This window comes from Ochlerotatus camptorhynchus, unplaced genomic scaffold (assembly GCF_037179485.1).
Source record: "Ochlerotatus camptorhynchus isolate MF236.1 unplaced genomic scaffold, CSIRO-AGI_Acam_v1.1 ptg000276l, whole genome shotgun sequence".
In the NCBI taxonomy this organism is placed as follows: Eukaryota; Metazoa; Arthropoda; class Insecta; order Diptera; family Culicidae; genus Ochlerotatus; species Ochlerotatus camptorhynchus.
The window spans coordinates 140,010-161,965 of NW_027040765.1; the positions used below are offsets into that span (position 1 = coordinate 140,010).

A 21,956-nucleotide genomic window follows, 5' to 3' on the forward strand; every position below is an offset into this window, starting at 1 on the left:
TGATTGTGGGTTAGGTTTGCGAATGAAGGTTTCGGTTCGCGAGAAAATGGCCTTACAAGGTTTGTTTACAAAATGGAGTTAAGGCCATTTCAATTGTTGGTCTTGATGTGTACAAATAAAAGCCATGTGTGTAAACGCTCCTATAGTTGCGGTACGTTAGAAGCGTTAGATTGATTGATTGATTTCTTTATTAAAGAGACTTTCAGCCGTAGGCTGGTTCGTCTCTGAAAAATAATATATGAAAATACAGTTGATTCAAATTCCTTTTTTTTTTCACTTTCTTCCTAGCTGCTTATTTTTGCTCCTCGTCTTGACTGGTGAGTCCGGAACTGACAATTCGTCTTCTTTTTCTTCCATCGAATTTTCATTTCCTGCTGATTCATCATTCTGGCAACCCTGGTTCGTAATATATTGTTTCGCATTGTTGTGTTTTTGTTTCGTTGACAGCCGTCGTTTGTTGGTGACGGTTAGAAATTCATCCGATTCACTCGATTCTTGTGCTGTAGGGTCATTTACAGTAATGCGTGATGTAGAGCTATTACACTTTTGTCGGGGATGAGCCTTTTGTCCACCGAACCTACAGGTTTTTGCTTGATTGCGATATGTAATCAATGTTGTCTCACCGTCGATCGTTAGATAGGAAGGGATGAGTTGTTTGAACTTCATCCGTACTACACGTACTCCATTGTAAATGCCGGGAAAATAATTCTTCCACATTTCTCTGCTGATGGAAAGAATAGTACCGTATGGTCGCATACTTTCTAAAATCACCGTGTTAGGTGTTTTCGGAGGGAGATCATGGATTCTCACGTTAACGGCTTCGTCTTCCACGAACACGGGAATTTTGTAAGCTTTTTTCTCGCACTGCATAGTAGGGGAAATGACGGCTTCGGCATGACAGACTATTTTCGGCAACCCAAATTGAAACACTATTTTCACTGCATTTTCTTACAAAAACACTTCGCTGAATGCATGCAAACGATTCTTTATGCTTTCAGTTTCAATTTGACTATATTTTTACCACTGAGAAAAAGCAATCTAGCAGGGTTTTCTTGAAATGAAACACACGCACTACAAATTGTAGCTGATTTCGAGTTGCCGATAATAGAACAGCAGATTTACATGCAGTTCAAATGGAACGGTTGCCGAAGAAAAACTGGTTGCCGACAATGCTCGCTCTCACTAAAGAAGATTGGAGCTTTGTAAAAGCGTTTCAAAACAGTTTTTGACAATTCTTTCGACTGAAATTGTTAGAGCAGCTGGCAGCAAAAGATTGTAAACAAACCAATACTGCATATGTGTGCGTTCCTTATAGAAAAAGGCTATAGGAAGAAGGTCGCTGCTTAGGTTGCCGAGAATACGTAAATTCCCCTATGTTGTAGATGGTGTGATGCAAAGTAGCGCTTGGCTGTTGCTGCATCTACCATCTCTACGTAGACACAGTTTCTAACATTGTGAAACTGGATGTTTAAGGTGTCCACTATGTCCAGTTTCAACTTACCGTACATGAATTTCTGTACGGCAGATGCATCTGGTCGCTTCGGCAGCACACTAAAGTCTACTACCAAGGTGTTCTCACGTTTAGCACCCACACTGTACACAAACATCATCCTCTGATCGAATGAAACCTCAGACCATTCAAAACAAAACACCAAAATCGCTTTTTCGAATGATAGCTGCTACCGGATGACGGTTGATTTGAAATCAGATGATTTTCCTATCGACTACAGGATGAAAATTGTTATAAGAAGAAACCGGGCCTTCAGTTGAAATGCGTAATGCTCTCTGCAGAATGACTGTCATACTAAATGGAAATGCATATGTTATTGGTTCAGCCCCATAACGAAAATCATTCAAAACGATGATGTAAATAATTCTATCGAGCGTCATTTGCTGATCGGAGCTGACAAACGAGGTGGAAGGATATGCATCGCTATCAGAGCTGTTACGAACATAGGTAAAGGATGAAAACCAATGTTTGGCTAATTCGTGGTGGAGGAGGTTTTCTCCACCACGAAAATTTTTTGTGTCCATAATGGAATAGCTTATTATGGCTATTCAGTATGAATTGTAGATAATAAAATTATAAATCTAATTAAAAGCACTAGCATGTCACACTATTCTTAAATGTTTGTCCTCTGAGTGCCGTATGTTTTATAGCTAATTTTCAAACCAAAATCATCCTGTATTTGGATGACAGTCATATGGATGTTCATCATCTGACGACGAATTCAACCATAAGAAAATCATCCGAAATTCGAATATATATTGTTAAAGGGCTCGAGCAATGCAATAATCATTCGAAGTATTGCGGATGTTTTGGTTCAGTGCATCTGGATCTGATAGAAAACTCATTAGCTTGTAACCTGATAACGAGACGGATAAATGAAACACTTCTTTCACGCACGGGCTTAGCGTTAGAAGCGTTAGATTCCTATAGTTGTGTATTGAGTATCCATGCACAACTAAAGGAACCTAACGCTTCTAACGTACCGCAACTATTGAAGCGTTTCCCCTACTATTCACTTGATTCATAAATTTCATGTGTGCTTCTGAGTGGATTCTGTTTATGTGTGGTCATATGATTAATTAATTAATTTAGCTTTATTTAGGAGGCTTTCAGCCTTAGGCTGGTTCGCCTCCAATGTGGTCATATGAAAATCATCTGGAATTTTACATGGAAATTCGTCAATAAAAATGTGTGGAATTCTATTAGTGAAGGAGTGCTACCAAGAGGGAAACAGATTAGTGGGAAAACAAACCATCCATTCATCCATGTATGCTAGATAGAAAAAGACGATTAAATGTCAAAAAGCTCGCAACACTTTGTGGTTTGTTTGGATCCCCTTATTCGTCATTTCTTTTAATTTGATGCATACTCTAATAAAATGCCATAAACTAATGATAACCCAAATGATAGGAATATTCCAAAAATGGTTTGAATGATACCCGGAACACGTCGTTAAGCAAAATAACCATAACAATTTGATTAGGGTCTCGATTAGGGTAATGAAAGAAATTAAATCAATTTATTTGTTCGTGATCTCCCGATGACGAATTTCTGCAGTAGTATCATATAGGTAACTCTAAGACTACACAGAAAAAAAAGTTGTTGAATATTACATCCAAACTGCTGCAACCAGGTCAATCCATCGGTTGTGTAATATAACGTTGTGCGATGTACATCGATTTTGCGAACAAAATTACATCTATTGATGTAATATTGTATCTGCTTTTTGCTATTACATCATTATTTCATACATCAGCTTGAATTACATTGATCGATATTACATTTTTTTTTGCTGTGTAGTAGGTCCCGACGAAAAGTGCTAAAGTTTTTGGCTCAGCTCTGGTACTATCTTCGGTTCCAAGCTAATCGATGCACCCCTCGAAACATAGGAAAGTCCACGAACCCCTCATTTTATCTGTCAAACTTTCATAGCAAATCAAAACAAACATCCTGTAGTACTAGAATTTCGACTAGAATGGGGCACGTTAATCGATTTGCTTGGGACCAATAGGCTAGTCAAGTAGTGAGCCAATTTTAAATCGTTAGTTTCCAACCGGTGCTAATACCATAGAGGTAACTATAAGACCAGCAGGTCCCGAAGAAAAGTGCTCAACTTTTTGGCCTTCGGTCCCAAGCTAATCGATGCACCCCTCGAAACATGTATGTTAATCGATTTATTTGGGACCAATAGGCTAGTCAAGTAGTGAGCCAATTTTAAATCGTTAGTTTCCACCTGTTGCTAATACTACCAACAATCAATACGAAACTTGAAATTTGAGAGAAATGTGATCAAAAATACTGCTACGGGTTGACGGTGTGCGCATTAGCACAGATAACAGACTTGTGTTATCTTGTGACGCCGTTACGTGGCGCTAGCATCTCCTGATTGCCTCTATAAATTTTCCACTTTCGACCAATTTGGCGCTAGTATCGATAAATTTTCTGTTAAAAATTGCCACTTGGCGCTACCAGCACTTAGTGTCTAGTGTAAGTTGTGCAACGCCAGCGCCATCAGATTGTCAAAGAGGGTTTTTAATGGGGAAGTCGCCGTTAGTGCCGCTTAAGTCGAATAGGACTCTTTATACTAGTTTTTAGAGAAATTTTGTACGTCTGTTCTCTGTGGCATTAATAAGTTGAAGAATTAGGCTCGGGACACGCAATAACCTTTAACTTCAACGCAGGCAACGGCTGTAATTGAATTAATTCCATTAACTACTGCTTCAATTATATTAATTACACAATGTAGAACATTAACTACTTTTTAACTCCATTAATTACAGTTGAAATTTCGTAATTAAATTACATTAATTACATTTTCAATACTTTTAATTACATTAATTCCGGATAGATAATTTTAATTACCGTCAGTACTACCATAGAGGTAACTCTAAGACTACACGAAACGAAAATCAATTATTTTATTCATGTGTTTCCCTTATACATTTTTGCCAAAGCATCAGCCTTATACATTCCATAAGACAAACCACATAGGTCCTACAAGAATGCATAAAAGGTATGTGTGACCGCTTATACATTTCATTTGACACATGAGCTTCATTAACTTTTTGCAAGGCGTCTGCTTATTAGTTGACTTATACATTTTATGAATAATCAGCAATAGAAATTTGCCAAAAGGTATAAGGAGATTTCTATCCGTGTAGAAGGTCCCGAAATAACGTTCTCAACTTTTTGGCTCAGCTCTGGTACTATCTTCGGTCCCAAGCTATTCGATGCACCCCTCGAAACATAAGAAAATCCATGAACCCCTCATTTTATCTGTCAAACTTTCATAGCTAATCAAAACAAACATTGCATAGTACTAGAATTTCAACTAGAATGGGATACGTTAATCATTTGCTTGGGACCAATAGGCTAGTCAAGTAGTGAGCCAATTTAAAATCGTTAGTTTCCTATTGATTGTTGGTACTACTTCAAAACGCATTAATTACTTTAAGTACTTTTGATTGCATTTTAACTTCAACGCACCGTTTTTTTTGCGAGGTTCTTTGTGCCCCTCGCATAAATGTCAAAGCAGGAACTGCAACTTGAAGTCCAAAGTGTAACTTTTGCTCCCAACAGCATCGCACTGAAAACTGCATCGTCGAAGGACCTTGTGCTTTCTAGCATGTGTAAATTTTGGTGGAAACCATTTGTCAACGGACAAGCCGTGCACCAAACGTGAAGAGTTTCACCAGACGGAGCTCCTCCCGGCTTCAGTTGGTATCAGCTAAAGAGCCTGAATTTATAAAGAGGCGACATATTATCAATTTGACAGGTCTTCTGCTCGATTGAAATGACTTTTCCTATGACTTTGACAGACAATCGATTGTTCCAATTTTGACATGTCGTCTCTTTATAAATACAGCCTCTTTAGTATCAGCCTTATCCCAGCCCAAACCTGTGATTTCCAGAAGCAAACCAGCCTGATTTATGGCCAAACGTGGACCACCCAACGGATTCCGTGTCGCACAAGGTCGTACAACGAGCTGCAACAAATGATTATGCAGATGATGCATTTCTTCATGAACTTCAATATTCACCACCAAATCCTTAATTGGAATGCCCACATCTTGCCGTCATGGATCACTGCTACGACATTTTAGTTTTGACCAAAACATGGCTCAATTATCGAACCATTTCAAACTATGTCTTTGGTGCTGGCTACGAAATATTTCGCTGTGATCGAAACACGAATAATAGTAAGAAAACTACTGGGGGAGGCGTCCTTATCGCAGTTAATTCCAAGCTGAAAGCAGAAGTTATCGAGGACGATTCCTGGAACAGGGTTGAACAAATGTGGGTGGCTATTCAACTTGGTGATCGTCAATTGCTTCTCTGTGCAGTGTACATTCCTCCAGATCGAACCCGTGACTTGGAGCTTATTGACGCACATTGTCGATCCGTCTTGGCCGCCTCAGACAGAGCAGGCCCTTCTGACGAAGTTATTGTTCTTGGCGATTTTAACCTACCGGACATTGCATAGACTCCAACTCATAGTGGTTTCTTTTGTCCTGATCACGAGCGTTCATCTTTCCACGTAGGAACCATCCAGCTCCTGGACAGTTATAGTACCGCAATTCTGTCACAAATCAATGGCCTGTTAAATGAAAACAACCGCACCCTGGATCTCTGCTTTGTGAGTGCTCGTGATACAGCTCCTTTCCTCTCCACGGCACCCGAACCTTTAGTCAAGGTAGTGCATCATCACCCTGCTTTAGTTATCGTGATCGAAAATAATATTGTCCATGATTTCACCAGCACTCCAAACGCTGTGTCATATGACTTCCGTAGAGCTGACCATCGCAGTATCGTCTATGTGTTGTCTAACCTAGATTGGGAGCATATTCTAGATCCTGTAGACGTCAACATTGCTGCACAAACCTTTTCTCACGTCTTGGCATATGTCATTGACAGACACGTTTCCAAAAAGATCAATTATATCGACTCTCGCGTCCCGTGGATGACGAAAGATCTTCGCTCGTTGAAAAGAACTAAGAAGGCTCCTCTCAGAAAATTTACTAAACTCCGCACACTGCCGCTGAAATGCTACTATGTCAGACTCAACCACGAGTATAAGCGGTTAAGTCGTCTCTGTTTTCAACGCTATCAAAGGAGGATTCAACGGAGGTTAAAATCACACCCGAAATCCTTCTGGAACTTCGTAAATGAGCAACGCAGGGAAGTCGGCTTACCCTCTTCCATGATTTTTAATGGTGAAACTGCTGGAAATCAACAAGACATTTGCAACCTGTTCTCAGCCAAATTTGCTAGTGTGTTTGAAGACGAGCAACTCTCCGCTAATATCATTACTTCCGTGGCCGAAACCACTACACAGATACGATCATGGCCGAAGCCACTTCAGATACTCCAGACCTCAGAGCTCTGTCGTTGTGCGGTAATCGGGACAGTACAGCACCAATGTATGTTTCAGGAGGTTGGTCCATAACGCCGATGCTTACAATTCTATGTGATCTCATAATTTTGAACCACAGTTGCTCAAGAGAAGTGTTGACCGGAGCAGGATCGAGGCAATAGTTCATTCGTTACGAAACTGGGCACGATCACTGCGAATACGAAGAATATCTTTGTCCACAGGTCACGAACGTTTTGATAATATACCACAAGACCCTCAGATAACGTAAGTTGGCAATCAGAAAGACGAGGTGCGGTCGGTTGTAAGGAGCGTGATGTTACGCTGAAACATAGAGGCTGAACAGGCGAAGAATTCAGTAAACGCATCCTTTGCCTGCAATCGAAGGTTGGAAGACCCCTTCACCGGTCTCAACTATAGGGCGACTGCGTTGAGAGGTTTAGGTGGCTCCATGAGGCTAACATTGTGCTGTAACTCGAACGTATATCAGGCGAAGAATTGAAGATTGAAAATTAATCAAATTCAGAAAACAAATTTACAGCATTGCATAGAAGTTCGAGTAACTCCTACATTGTTAACTTTAATGTTGCATAAAGAATTTCTGGAAGAATGAAGAAGGATAGAAATAATTGTTTTTTTTTTCAAACTGATGCGAACACGAGGAAGTTGAAGAAAATTTAAAGAAAGCGAACTTGAGTTACGAGTTCAAGGAACTCCTGAGAGCCTTTCTACCAACATTAGATAAAATTTCAAGGAACTCTAGAAAGATGATCAAACAACTTTCATGAATTACAGAGTTGTACAGGGATCTCCAGAGTGAGACTTAGGAATTTAGACGAGTTTTTCAAGTCCTGCTTCAGTGTGCCGAGAGTCTGTTCATAATGTTAATTCATCTGTGATTAAAGCTATGTATGGATTTTCGAATCACATTTACTAATACTTCCTGCTTAAGTAATTTGACTTTTTTTTTTTATTAATTTTCAACACAACGCAACAATGGTTAATCTGGGACATCAGAGACACCTGGAACTCGTTCCAGTTTGTGTACCTTTGCATTCTCTTAGAGCTTGAAACTACTAGTACTTGGAACGGCTTATCAGTTTTTCTCGCGCAAGTGTTGTCGCTTTCGTTCTTGAGTTATCATATTTTTTTGTAACAACTTGACTCTAATTGATCTAGATTCTTTTCGTTCACTTGGGTTTGGTATTCATTTCTTTGAGATTACTTTAGGCTAGTGGGGTTTGGTTTATGGTTTTGGGGAAGCTACAATTAATAACAAACTCATAAAGAATTCCGTTTTTTTCTCTACCGGAGACTATTTTTGGGTGTGTGTAAATAAAATCAAACAAAAAAATTTCCCGGGAAATGAACCAGGTCGTCAACAATAAAAAAAAAAAAAAACTAAAAATTCGGATTAGGCATTTAGTTACTCTCTATGCATGTATAAATATTAGTTTTCTTTGCGTTTGCTTTCAATAAATAGGAAAATAAATATTACAAATCTAGTTTCTTCTCTGTCTATAGCTCTTTCTCGTTTTTTCGGCCAGTTAATTCTGTATTAGTTTTAAAACTTATGCGTCTTTTCGCAAGAGTAGGCTCCTAACAATCTTAAATCTAACTGTTGTTTCAATTGTTAATATTGTTTTCTGTTTCTGTTTGTTTGTTTGTTTGCGTTATTGTTTTTTTTTTGTTTGTTTCTTGCAAGTGTCTCTTTCATAATCATGCTGCTTTTTCTTTATTCAATTTCTAGGTAAGTTTCTTCACGATCGCTCGTAGAACAATACGTAGGCACTGGATGTGATCAAACTCCTCTCAGACGTTTCGCTCACACTGGTGGAAAGAAAAAGGTTAGTGTTGATTAGTTTTTTTTTCGAGGAAATTAATGCTGATGATACTTACAAGTTATCATTGAATTCGTTCCATTCTTTCGAGACCGGATGCTTGCATACGGCAACGTAGTGACCGCCAGCGGTGGATCCTACGAGAAAAATATGAGAACGTGAGTTAAGTATTTCTAAGATGTGGTTACTTAAATGTCTCCAGGTGAATCGTGAGAAGAATCCCAGGGTAGTTCTGAGTAGAATTTCAAGAGAATCATGAGTAGGATTCAACGTAAATTTACAATAGAATTTTGTGGAGCATTCCAAGGCAATTCCAAAGAGAATTCTGACTAAAGCTGCATAGTACTTTTGAGGTAACATTTTTAGGAGATTTGTAAGGAGAACATGGGTCTCTCTTAGAGGAAACAGTCCTATTGTTGCGGAGGTCTCCATACACAACAATGAATAGACTTCTAACGCTGCTAACGTACCGCAACAATAGGGCTAATCCCCTAGCTCATTCGGTAGAGATGCAGCTACAAAGCAAGAACATGCTGGATGTGGTTGGGTTCCATTCCCGGTCCGGTCTAGGAATTTTTCGAGTTGGAAAATTTCTCGACTTCCCTGGACATCGAGTATGATTGTACTTGCCACACAATTATAGCAATGAAAAAATTGTACAGGCATCGAAAGCTCTCAATTAGTAACTGTGGAAGCGCATCTAGAACAATGACAATGTTTACTAGGTCTGTAACAACAGTCAGTTTGCTGGTGTTAGAAGCAAAAATGTTGTAAACATTAGCACAACATTCCATATTGTGGACAGCAAACACTAATAACACTAATAAACATTGCGATGAAATACGCACATCACCAAACATTTCCACATTTCACTAATACCAAAGCTTGTATAATTGACATCGCATCTAGAACATTAAGTTGTAGGCACTAAATAAGCTAATATTCGATAAGCAATAAGCTTGAAATGCGAAGTAGAAAAAGAAGAAGGAGAGCTGAAACGCTGAAAGTTAATTATATGGAGCGCTCCAAAGTACTTTCATTTTCATTTTCAAGCACATAAGGGGGTTATAGGGCCAGATCTCCAGTGAAACATTACTGTCCATGCTGCACAAGGGTAGAGGTAAAGATTTGGCACCACAGAATAATAATCACAGGGATCAAGTGCCGGATAGGGAGGAATAGTGTTTCAAGTAGGAGATAGTCGGAGTAACAGTAGTAATAGTAAAAGTTGAAAAGTAAACGTACAGAGGACAATGTTTGCAATACCTGTATTTCTTGTTTTATGATTTAATTTACTCGTGTTATTGATTAGTTTAGTGATTAACACGCTGAGGAAGAGTTATGTTATTTTTGATACGTATTTAGCCCTGCTGACCATTCTAGCCCTGCTACTAAAGGGTGTCCCACATAAAATTGCATCACGGGAAAAACGCTGTTGAAAATTACCTAGTTTACCGATCCTTTGCAAACTTTCAGACAATAAAATATAACCCATTAGTAAGCTTTTGGCATATTTATTTCATTCGACTTCAATATCATAACCATACGCTCGCACCTTACGCTTAACTCCACTCATTAGGTTCTGTACAACATCTGGCTGCAGCTTCTTCTGTACGGAAATCCACTTTTTCTTCATGTGCTCCTCAGATTTGACCTCCTTGGGATGCTTCCGTAGTGTCTGCTTCATAATACTTACTTAATTAACGATCCTGCGCGCCTCCATGGGGTGCAAAGGGCCTTTGTGAAAGATTTCCATGCTGGGCGATTACTAGCTTTGGCCTTGACCTGTGCCCAAGTCAAATTTCGGTCAACGTTCTTAATTTCACTGTTTAGGCTCCGCCGCCACGAGCCTCTGGGTCTGCCTCTGGGTCTGCCTCTGCTGCAATGTCCTGCTGGATTCCAGTCCAGTGCTTGCTTGCAGATTTCGTTGCCGCTCCGTCGTAGTGTGTGGCCGACCCACCTCCACTTCCGTTCACGAATTTCTGTCTCTATCGGCTTCTGATGGCACAAACGATGAAGCTCGGAATTTGAGATCCAATTGTGGGGCCACCAGGCACGAATTATGTACCGCAGGCATCGGTTGATAAACACCTGCAGCTTCTGAGTGTTCTCCGCTAATGCACACCATGTTTCACTGGCGTATAACAGCACAGACTTCACGTTCGAGTTAAAAATTCGGATTTTGGTGCGTAAACTGATCTGATTCGCTCTCCATACATTTCGCAAACTGGCAAAAGCAGCCCTCGCCTTCTTAATCCGTGCACCTATGTCGCTCTTCTTGCCGCCGTGCGACGCTATCTGGCTGCCAAGATATTGGAAGCTTTCGACTTTCTCCACTGCCTGCCCAGCTACCGTGAAATTGGAACGGTTTTCCGTGTTGACATCCAACGATTTAGTCTTATTGACGTTGATGGTTAGACCTGCTTCAGAGGAGCGTTCCACAAGGTCGTCAAGCTTACTCTGCATGTCAGAGCGTCGTTGTTCTAATAACGCAATATGCTCCATAGTAATAGCATAGAGGTAACTCTAAGACAAGTAGGTCCCGAAGAAACGTGCTCAACTTTTTGGCTCACCTCTGGTACTATCTTCGGTCCCAAGCTTGTCGAATCACCCCTCGAAACATAGGAAAAACCAATAACCCCTCATTTTATCTGTCAAAATTTCATAGCGAATCAAAACAAACATTGCGTAGTACTAGAATTTCGACTAGAATAGGGTACGTTAATCGTTTGCTTGGGACCAATAGGCTACTAAAGTGGTGAGCCAATTTAAAATCGTTAGTTTCGTATTGATTGTTGGTAATAGGCTGCCACAGCAACCAACGGTTCGGTACACGGTCAACGGCTCCAACCATGATCTCTTCGATTACGATGAGGAACAGTATCGGTGATAATATACATCCTTGCCTCACACCCGCGATTACCCGATTCGAGTCAGACAAAGCTCCGTTGTGCAACACTCTGCATGAAAAAGCCTCGTACTGCGCTTCGATGAGGCTGACGATCTTATCAGGGACTCCCTTGCGTCTCAGAGCGCCCCACAAGTTTTCGTGGTTTAGTCGGTCGAAAGCTTTTTCGTAGTCAATGAATACCAAGTACCAAGGACTCTTGGAACTCATTGACCTGCTCCAAGATGGTCCACACAGGATCTTCCAACACGAAATCCTGCCCGCTGTCGTCGGAGAGTCGCGTCGATCTTCTCCTGTATCCGATTGAGGATAACTTTACACAGAACTTTGAGAACAATACACAGTAACATGATGCCTCGCCAGTTGCCGCATACAGTTGGATCCCCCTTCTTGGGGACTTTTACCAAGACGCCCTGCATCCAGTCGGCCGGAAAAGTCGCGGTGTCCCAGATATTGACGAATAGTTGATGCAACATTTGTGAGGATAACATGGGATCAGCTTTGAGCATCTCTGCTGATATGCGTTCGACCTCCGGGGCTTTGTTGGACTTCATACTTCGGATGGCTGCTTATATCTCCTGCAATGATGGAGCTTCAGTGTTGACGCGAGTAACACGCCTCACCCTTGGCGGATCATGCCGAGATGTTGATGGTTGGTTGACCGTTGCAACTTCGAAAAGTTGTTCAAAGTACTCAAACCAACGTTTCAACTGGTCAGTGGGGTCGGTGAGCAACTGTCCAGTCGCGTCTTTCACAGGCATCCTTGGGTTCATCCTTGCCCCGCTCAGGCGTCGTGAATCATCATAGAGGAGGCGGATATCGCCAGTTGCTGCGGCTTTCTCCCCTTCATCAGCCAGGGAGTCCACCCACGCTCGCTTGTGCCGTATACAGGAACGCTCTTGGCTCCTCGGGTCCTTACTCGCTCTATCGCGGCTTTTGCTTCTCTCCGCTCCTCGATCTTCCTCCAGGTTTCATCGGTGATCCACTCCTTCCTCTGAGTGCGCAGCTCATCCAGGTTGTTCTCGCTTGTTCCAATAAAGGCATTCTTGATGCTCGTCAACTGTTCGACGCAGCCACCTTTCGGAATATTAGCTGCGCGAGCCTCGAGTTCTTCGACGAACGATTTCTTCACTGCTGGGTCTTCCAGTCGGCGTGTATTGAATCGCCGCACGAGTCTCTCCTCCCGCCGTTGAACCCGCGCAATGCGTAGGCGGATCTCACCTACCAGGTCCATGGTCAGACGCGATGTCAGCGCTGCGTTTATTCCGAACATCAAGAAGGCTCCGTGTCCATTTTCGGCTGATGCAGATCTGGTCGATTTGGTTCTCTGTATATCCATCACGGCAGACCCATGTGACTTTATGCACTGGGCGATGGGGGAAGAGCGAACCCCCGATCACGATGTCGTTGTTGCCACAAAACTCTGCAAGCAGCTCGCCATTCTCGCTTATATCTCCGAGACCATGGCGTCCCATAATGCGCTCATAGTCCGATTTGTCGGAACCGATCTTCGCATTGAAGTCGCCTGTGTAGATCTTGATATCACCTCTTGGAGTCTTATCCACGACAGCATTCATTTGACTGTAAAAGTTCTCTTTGTCCTGCAATTCGGCAGCATCGGTTGGCGCATAACATTGGATTATGGTAAGGTTTCGGACCCGTGTTCTGAATCTGGTAACGATTATTCTCTCATTGATAGGTTCCCACTTGATGAGCGCAGCCTGTGCTTGGGTGCTAAGCAGAAAGTCAACTCCACGATGTCGCGGAGCGTTTTCACCTCGCATACCAGAATATAAAAGTACCTGTCTCGAAGGCAGCTTGTGTTCTCCAAAGTTCGGCCAGTGGACTTCACTAAGTCCCAGGATTTCTAGCTTCATACGACGGGCCTCACTGGCGAGTTGTGCCAGTTTATCCTGTTGGGCTAGTGTCAGTACATTCCATGTTCCAAATCAGTTCGTAATCTTTCACTATAGGTTTCTGTAACAATTTGAAGGTTTCGGAGACAGTGGGTGGTTGGCCTAAGGTCTCCTATCCGCCGTGATGGGAATGTCATCTTGGGTATAGCTTTCGGGGAGAAGCATTTCGTATTCAACCGCTGGATGCCAGTCAGACGCTGTTTGAGCCGCCCCTAACGTGGAGAACAGACGCTCGGGTTTTGTAAGCCACATTCTCCGAAATGGATGCAGCTCCCCCTTCCCTGTCAGCATACGACCAAAGTTCCCACCGGGGTTGGTTACCCGATCTTCTCTAAGGGGGTAACCCCAGCCGGCGCCGAGGGGAGGAAGACCTAGACGTAAGTCTCATCATCCATGCTCAGACAATGAGGCTTCGTCAGCATCGGGGTGCACAGTTTCCGGGCCCGTGACATTCCCACCGTATTTTGCCGTTTGTCATGATTTGGAGCCTTCAGCACTTTGTACGTATGCAGTCTCTCCCGGTCTTTGGCTCTCTTAACGAAAGACTAAGACAGATTCAACTTTTTGACCACATTCCTGACCGAAGCATTGAGATTCCGTTTAAACGCTTTTACGACACACTTGAGATCCTGATCACTAATAGATCATTTATTCTGACCGCATTTCTCCTCCCGTTCGATGCTCAGAGTTTAGTAGTAACGTTTAATCACACGACTCACCGTTGACGACACGATTTCGAGTTGTTTTCCGATGTCCCGATGAGAGAGTTTTTGGATTTTTCAGGTGGGTACGCAAATCAATTCGCGACGTTGCTTTTCGGGTGACGCCAATTTTTACAACTTTCGAAAAACTGACAGCGATAAAAATACAGTGTAAACAATACACTCTAAACTATTTCTGCCCAAATTTCCAAGAGAAAATACCCAATGGGTAATTTTCTACAGCGTTTTTTTCCGTGATGCAATTTTATGGACTTTGAGGACTTCCTTAGCTCAGTCGGTAAAGGCACAGCTACAAAGCAAGACCATGCTGGAGGTGGCTGGGTTCGATTCCCGGTCCGGTCTAGGAATTTTTCGGGTTGGAAAATTTCTCGACTTCCCTGGGCATAGAGTATGATTGTGCTTGCCACACAATCAAATGGTACAGGCATCGATGGCTCTCAAATAATAACTGTGGAAGTGCATCTAGAACACTAAGTTGTGAGCACGCAATAAGCTAATATGCCATACGCAATAAGCTTGAAATGCGAGGAAGAAGAAGAAGAATTTTATGTGTGACACCCTTTAATGGCGTCTAAAGTTTGAAAATTTTTATTTTTTTGTGTTAAAATCATATTTCATCATATCACAATTTCAAATGTGATTTCATGGTGTGCTCGACTAAGCTAGCAATCTAGAAAAGATTATTTGAAAGTTTGTTTTGTCTTGTTAACACCGTGTTATTTCGTTTTGATTCAAAGAAAATTGTCGGAGCTTTAAAAAAGTTCCAGCAAGTTCAGAAAAACTTCGAAAACTTAAGGAACGATCCGAGAACATTCCTGAACATTGGCGAAATGCGGGAGCACTTCAAAGAAGCTACTATGCTCCAAATGTGGGGGAAATTGCAGAGGGTTTTCAGTTCCATTAGTTTCAGAAAATGAGCGGGAAATTTTAAGAATTTCAGAGAACTTCAGAGATGTTAAGAATATTATTGAGATCTTCACATAAGTTCACGGAAGTTTAAACATTTCTAAAAAAGTGATATATTTCATTTGAAATGTAACGCCTAAATGGTGGACTGAACTTTCAGCATGGATGCCGGAAAAGGAACAAGGGAAGGTGCCCAAGAAACGTAGCATGTTTTATTAAGGCTTTAAGGCATTCTTCAAGTCTAATTCATGGTTTACAGAACTCTCATAAGGCTTGTACTCGAAAAAATACACCATTTTTATCCGTGGGTAAAAATTGATGAAAACCTGAGTATAACTAGTTTGGAGTGAATTGTTTACATGTGCAAAATTTCATAAAAATCGGTTCAGTGGTTATTGAGATGTCATCGAAACAAGAAGAAAATCGCCGGAGAATTTTGCGCACCGTCATGGAAAATCCGACTGCGACCATGAGATGGATCGGAAGACAACTGGGAATCACCCATACAACTGTGTCTCGGGTGGTAAAATCGTTTAAGGAGTCTCAGACGACCGAGCGGTGGGCTGGAAGTGGAAGAAAGTCGAAGACACCTGACCCTGTGAAGGCCCGGAAGGTGTTGGATTATTTCAAGCGTAATCCGAACCTTTCGATTCGCGACGCGGCGCTGAAGACAAAGTGTTCCACCTGGTTCGTTCAGCAAACCATGAAACGAGCTGGGCCTCGTGTATTCAAGGTCCGGAAGGCACCGAACCAACGTGATCAACAAAACACGGCGGCCAAATCCCGCGCAAGGAAGCTGTATCGAGAGTGGTAAACGAAACCGATGTGTGTGGTTATGGATGACGAAACCTACATCAAGGCAGACACAAAGCAGATACCGGGGCTGGAGTTCTACGTTGCCAAATCACGGTTTGATGTTCCGGAAGACATAAGGAAGAAGAAAGTGGATAAATTCGCCAAAAACTGCTTGCTCTGGCAGGCCATATGCCAATGCGGTAAACTGAGTAAACCGTACATCACAATGGGTACCATCAACAGCGAAATTTACCGCACCGAGTGCCTCTAGAAGCGTCTGTTGCCCTTCCTGCGGTCCCACGGATTGGTACAGAGACAATAACGTTGTTTTTGTACCAAAAACCGCCAACCCCCCAAATTCACCAGAGATTCGTCCGGTGGAAGGATTTTGGGCCATAATGAAGGCCAAAGTTCGAAAATCGTCCAAGGTGTTTAAGAACGAGCTGGAGTTGAAGAAAGAATGGATGAAAGTGACCAAAAAGGTCGGCTCCACCATTGCACAAAATGTAATGAGGGGTCTTAAGGGAAAGGTGCGGGCTTTCAGCGATGGAAAGGAAATTGAATAAAGTAATTATGCTGAAACATAATCCATATGTATTAGTTCATTCCCTGAAAGTTTCAAGAAAATTCGACTTAAAATAAATTTTTGGCGAACACTTTTGTCTGGTGCATTTTTTCGAGTACAGGCCTTAAAACTTGGAATGTTACTTGGGACGTAATCGATGTTCACCCATCAAGAAACAATCTTCACCCCGCATCAAACTTTGTCCCAGCAGAATTCAATCCCCACCAAAACTCACCCATGTGGTTCGAAATCCCGTACAGCGAGTAGTATACCGGTCCTTTGTTGTCTTCGGAAGCGTACGACTGCAGGTTGAGTCCACGCTCTCCGGTCGGGAAGTCGATCACATTGGTTAGCTTGTTGCTCCATCGCGTCTCGGAGAATCGCTTGAGATCTGCGTTGGAAGTAAAGTTATTCAAATGAAACTCGCTTATTCTCATATAGGAACACAGTGTGAAACTCACGTATCACCAGGTATTTGGGGAACCGTTCGATCGCAAGGCTCTTGGTGCACTTCCGCCGGGTTTTGCACCGGGAGCACGTCGGTTGATCGATTCCGTCCATGACTTCCTCCTTGACGAACATGTCCATGCATTCATCCAGTTTGCACCGGGAGTTGGTTGATGGAAGGGGTAAACTGCCGAGAAAATAACACTCGAACTAAAGAAGTTTGCGCACGACGAAAGCCATTCTCAACCCTACCTAAGATCCCAGAATGGATCGAAAGTCACGCTTGCGCCATTGCAGTACGTACACTTGAGCGTGCTCCGCAGCAGCCCTACAAACAGGTCCTTGATCATGGAATTCTCCACCCTCGAGTACCAGTCCCACATCATTTTGGCCTTGACGCTATTTCTGAAATTCAATCGGATCAGTACCGTCGGTCGTCTACCACAAGCTAATGGAGCTGGACCTACTTCATATCGTCGTCTTCGATCGATCGATCAATGGGCTCCCGCTTGACGGAAATGTTCAACGCACCGTGCAGCGAATCGATGAAGAACCGCAGGAATTCCTGCGCGTCCTGCTGGGCCGATCCGGAGTACATCCGGTGCTTGCTGGAGAAGGCATACTTCATCTCCGACGGGTTAACACTACGGGTCGTTCCGCTCCACATGTCTTTGATCAGCTTGGTGTATTCTGGAATCGGATAATTGTCATTAGGTTTTGGATATTCGCTTGCATTCGATCATAGCTTACCGGCAAGAATCTTGTGATCCTTGCTCGTTCCTCGCTCCGTGGTTGATTGCTGGCGTAGGTAGCTTGTTAGCTCCCTGGTATGGCTGAGGCACTGTATTATCGAGTTCATGAAGCACGTGTTGCCTATGTTCCACAGGCCGCAAAGTCCTGAAATCGGAAGCAGACAAGTTTGAAATTCTGCGTGATTTGCGGCGGTGCGACATGAAAGCTTACCTTCTTTCCGACTGCCACTACTCCGCGTAAGCGTATCGTTAGAGTCGTCATTCGTTCGATCATAGCTGGATTTTTGTACTGACGAGGAACTGCCTAACCCGGAACGGTAGCTGCTGATGCCCGAGTCGTAGTCCCGGCTTCGATAACCGACCGGACTGGTCGAGTGGATGCTCTTGGATGCCGTGCCCGTACGAAGCTGAAGAATACACAGGACCGGTTCGTTAGAGATGGAGGTATCTAGCTGAAGGCTTTCTTGGGAACCTGCTGCATGTGTCTGTCTGTTAATCTAAATTCATCTAGCGATCTACCTGATATCGATTGAAGTATGGAAGCTGTACAGAGTCGCTAACACGACCGAACTGCTGACTTCACCGCGCCCTTTGTCTGTATGTGTCTAACTTGTGTAATCTCTATGAAAAAGCTTACAAGCTGCTGCCGTAACAAGCAACGCATCACAGCTGTTATCGAGCGCGTTACATACACGGGGAGATGTAACATCCAAAGGAAGGGAGTACTGATAATCGTAAAGTGAAGGACAGTCTTAAGTAACCATCTTACAGAAGCCGATTATCCGCAATGGGTAAGACGAACAACAAGGGGGTGGCAAAGGAACTCTTTGTAACGCAAATACGTGAAGATAGATAGCGAGAGAGAGAGAGAGAGGAGTTCTTTGTTAATCGAATTAGTACGCGTTTCTGTTTTGGCTGGCTTCGGGGTTTCGAGGCATGTAAGAAGGACATATGTAGCTATTTATATGTACGTGTAGGCGGGCAAGGTAAGGTGGATGTTTTTTTTTTGCAAAATAAAGATTTCCGATTGCCGTAAAGCAGAAGAAAGACATTTTTAAGCAGGGATAGAGAGAGAGAGAGAAAGCGCGCGTGAAAGATTCGGGAAGACTGAGAAGCTACTTACATAAGAGACTCTATCATCGTCATTGGTTTTCGGCTCTTTGTCTACCGAATTGGCGCTAGCGACGGCTGGCGATTCTTCACTGTCAACTTCGTTGTCGTCGCTGCTGCTGCTGCCACTGCTGCTACCGTTGATGCGTCTATCATTCTGCTTCTTCTCTTCCCTGCCGTTGACCGCAATGCCATTGTTGTTGTTGTTGTTCAGGTTGCTGCCGTACCTGCTACTGCTGCCGTTGGGGATCTCGTGATCGTCGCTGCTGCTGTTACCGTCGTTTGCATTGTTGTTGTTGTTGTTGTTGTTGATGCTGGTAGTGCTGCCATTGGTGCTGTTACTGCTACTGCTACTTGTGCTGTGACTTATGCTAGACTTTGGTTTGATTCGTATGGTAGTCGACACGTGGTTGTCGCCATCGTGGATGTCGTCCGTGGTGGTCGAAGCGGTGGCGAGAACCGGGGCTCCGCCGCCGTTCGCGAGACCGTTCGTTCCGTTCAACGCCGGCCGCAGCTTGATAGTCACCTGCGCGACCGGTTCCTCGATTTCAGACGTGTAGTGCAGCGATTTCATCGTGTCGGCGGTGGCGCAGGCGATGGCAGAACGAGAATTGGTAGTATAAGTACGGTTTACGGTACAAGTTGATGAACGAGAGGAAGCAGTTGTTAGCGACTCTGTAGTTGCAGTTGACGGAGGTGATGTTGTTGAAGTTGTAGTTGTTTTCGTGGTCGTGGACGATGATGGAGATGGTTTGAAAAGAGAATTATCATTTTTTTGAGTACAATCGAGAATGGTGGTCGTGGTAGGCCTATCTATTGGTTTTAGTAGTTCGACACCAAACTGCACTGCGCTAGATGGCGATGGTGATGATGAGATGCCGGTTGATTGGTTGTTGTTGTTGTTGTTGTAGTTGTTGTTGCTGTTTTGATACCGTTGGTGAATGTGGTGATGGAGATGGTTTTTGTCATCATCCTCATGATCTTTGGGCTGGTGACCGGTTTTTGGGGTCGTCGGTACGGGCGGCAGAAATTGTTTAACCTTGGTCACGTCCAATTTGGCGGGCGCTTCCAGCAAGTTACTTGCAGAACCGATCTCAAGTGGTTTGGTGCCGGTCGAACCGTTCTTGAAGGCAATTTCCGTGGCACTTTTGCTGAGTTCTCGCTTCACCAGATCACACTCGTGCTTGAGAAAGTTATGATTGCGGTAACTGGAGAGACCGAGTAGCTCCTTGCGTCTACCGGATGGTGATAGGTCGCTGGAGCTGCAGTTTAATGCACTTTTCGGTAGAGGAGGCCTATGGGGCCGTAGTTTGCTCAGCGTAGACCGAAATTGAGTTGCTGGGGCCGCCACGGGCCTGCACAGGCGTGTAGCAGCATCGAGCGTCGCATTGCTGGTAGCGGTGGTGGTAGTTGTGGTCGTATCGTGCAGCACCGAAGATGATGACGATGATGACAGTAGAACGGATGTAGTAGAGGAGGTAGTGGTAGTAATTGTAGTGGTGGTGGTGGTGGAAGTTGTAACTGTGGTAGCAGTAGCGCTATTGCAACTAGTGGAGTTGTCGGAACGGACACTGAGAAAGCATGCTGCGCTAGCCGGTTTGGCGCCGGTATTGTTAGCCGCCGTAAGCTTGCTGTTAGTTTCTAGTAGTGGATTATTAGCAACACTGGTGGTGCCATGGTTAGTGTTAGTAGGGCAATTGTTATTATTGTTGGCGGCGACGACAACTGCGTCAAAATTACTGTTTCTATCTTTACCGGGAATGTTCTTTACCTTGCTAGTGTCCGCCGACGACGAAGGCGAAGTGCTCTTCAGGATACTACTTGGCTTCGGAGTTTCCGACGGTGACCTCGAGGCGATTATCCGCTCGAAACTGTTCGGCTTGTAGGTCGAGACGCTGTACTTCTGGTAGAGTTCTGCTCCGCTAAGCGCAGTGCTTCGCAGATTCGAGACGTAACTGGAGGATCCTGAACACAGGCAATTGTTGTCCCTGTCCTTGAACCGCGTGTCAGACGATCGCGAACTGAGTCGAGAACTGTAGTCTCGCTTTGGTGCGGAACTTAGTGAACTATAACTATAGGCTGTCGAGTAACGACTAGGTCTACTGGTGCTGGTGGTGTCTTTGTTGTTAACTGTAGTGTTTGTTCCGTTTGAGGTGCTGTCACCGGAATTCTTCGATACGCTCACGGTAGATAGTGAAGCCGATAGATCTGCTTCTGCTCTGCGATCTGCTGCTGTTGTTCGATAGGACGATGAATAGATTGACGAGGAGCTCGGTAGATCATAGCGGTATGAACTTCTCCGATAGATACTGCTGCTGCTGGTGCTAGTGGTATAGCTCCGATCGGTCAGGCTAGACTTGTAGCGGTATGACGACGGAGAGATGTAACTACTGCCACTGGTCGAATATGCTGATATCACCGGCATATTAAACTTCTTCTAGTCCCGCACGATGAAACAATCTGAAACAACGGACAAACAAACAATCACTTTCTTTAGGAACTTTCCAGAGCGCAATAAATATTTCTTATTGTTTGTTATGGCTTGTGAAAACTCGAAAGCGCGAAGAAAATAAAAATTATCGATTCAACATAAACGTGACAACTCCACCGTCGTCGACGTCGTTATCTTTTGTGTTGAGGCATTCGTTCGCTTCGCTAGCAACCACCAGGCTCGCGGTTAGGGTTTGTTTTTGTGATGGCTTCTTTCTCTAGTGTTGCAAGTGCATGTGGGTGTAAGAATAGGTTCTAAATGGATACAAACAACGATATGTAAGGGCGCGCGTGCACGAACGAATGGGAACGGGGTGGGATATGGCGACGTCACGACTGGCACTGTACCATCATCGTTTCGATCGTATAACGAGCGTGAGGTGTGCATGTTGCATCCATCGTGGAATAACGTGAGACAGGGGAATTTTTAGTGAAGTTTAATTTACATTAATTCAAATTAAACTGGTGAAGCTTGCCTTCGGGGTTTTCAACAATTTACCACACCACACACTTAAAAATAACTAACATACAAGATGGAACGTAAACAATCATTTCATGTTAAATTCAGTGCTCCGAGGAAGAAGAATATGTTATTTGATATGTACATTGGATTGATTTGAATT

General features: G+C 43.5%; 2 protein-coding genes across 4 annotated transcripts in view; both read right to left on the reverse strand.

Annotated features, from left to right (window-relative positions):
- Positions 1 to 202: 202 nt before the first annotated feature.
- LOC135706214 (uncharacterized) lies at positions 203 to 6,005 on the reverse strand. Its single transcript, XM_065227779.1, has 5 exons — positions 5,980 to 6,005; positions 2,352 to 2,366; positions 1,362 to 1,593; positions 335 to 864; positions 203 to 224 (listed from the first exon to the last, which is right to left on the reverse strand). The coding sequence occupies exons 1-5, from the start codon at positions 6,003 to 6,005 to the stop codon at positions 203 to 205; spliced, it is 825 nt and encodes a 274-aa protein (XP_065083851.1).
- A 1,823-nt stretch (positions 6,006 to 7,828) lies between these two features.
- Positions 7,829 to 21,956, reverse strand: part of Usp2 (Ubiquitin specific protease 2) — a 29,171-nt gene continuing 15,043 nt past the window's right edge. Inside the window, exons 2-11 of one of the 3 annotated variants that reach the window (XM_065227787.1) lie at positions 20,615 to 21,303; positions 18,857 to 19,369; positions 17,945 to 18,140; positions 17,732 to 17,878; positions 17,449 to 17,671; positions 17,234 to 17,386; positions 16,996 to 17,168; positions 16,770 to 16,925; positions 8,781 to 8,859; positions 7,829 to 8,711 (exon numbers count right to left, since the gene is read on the reverse strand). In XM_065227787.1, the coding sequence (XP_065083859.1) occupies positions 8,642 to 8,711; positions 8,781 to 8,859; positions 16,770 to 16,925; positions 16,996 to 17,168; positions 17,234 to 17,386; positions 17,449 to 17,671; positions 17,732 to 17,878; positions 17,945 to 18,140; positions 18,857 to 19,369; positions 20,615 to 21,268 (2,364 nt within the window). In that variant the 5' untranslated portion in view covers positions 21,269 to 21,303 and the 3' untranslated portion in view covers positions 7,829 to 8,641. Of the gene's footprint in view, positions 8,712 to 8,780; positions 8,860 to 16,769; positions 16,926 to 16,995; positions 17,169 to 17,233; positions 17,387 to 17,448; positions 17,672 to 17,731; positions 17,879 to 17,944; positions 18,141 to 18,856; positions 21,304 to 21,956 lie in introns of all 3 variants that reach the window. The other 2 variants (XM_065227788.1, XM_065227786.1) reach the window with 2 other exon arrangements.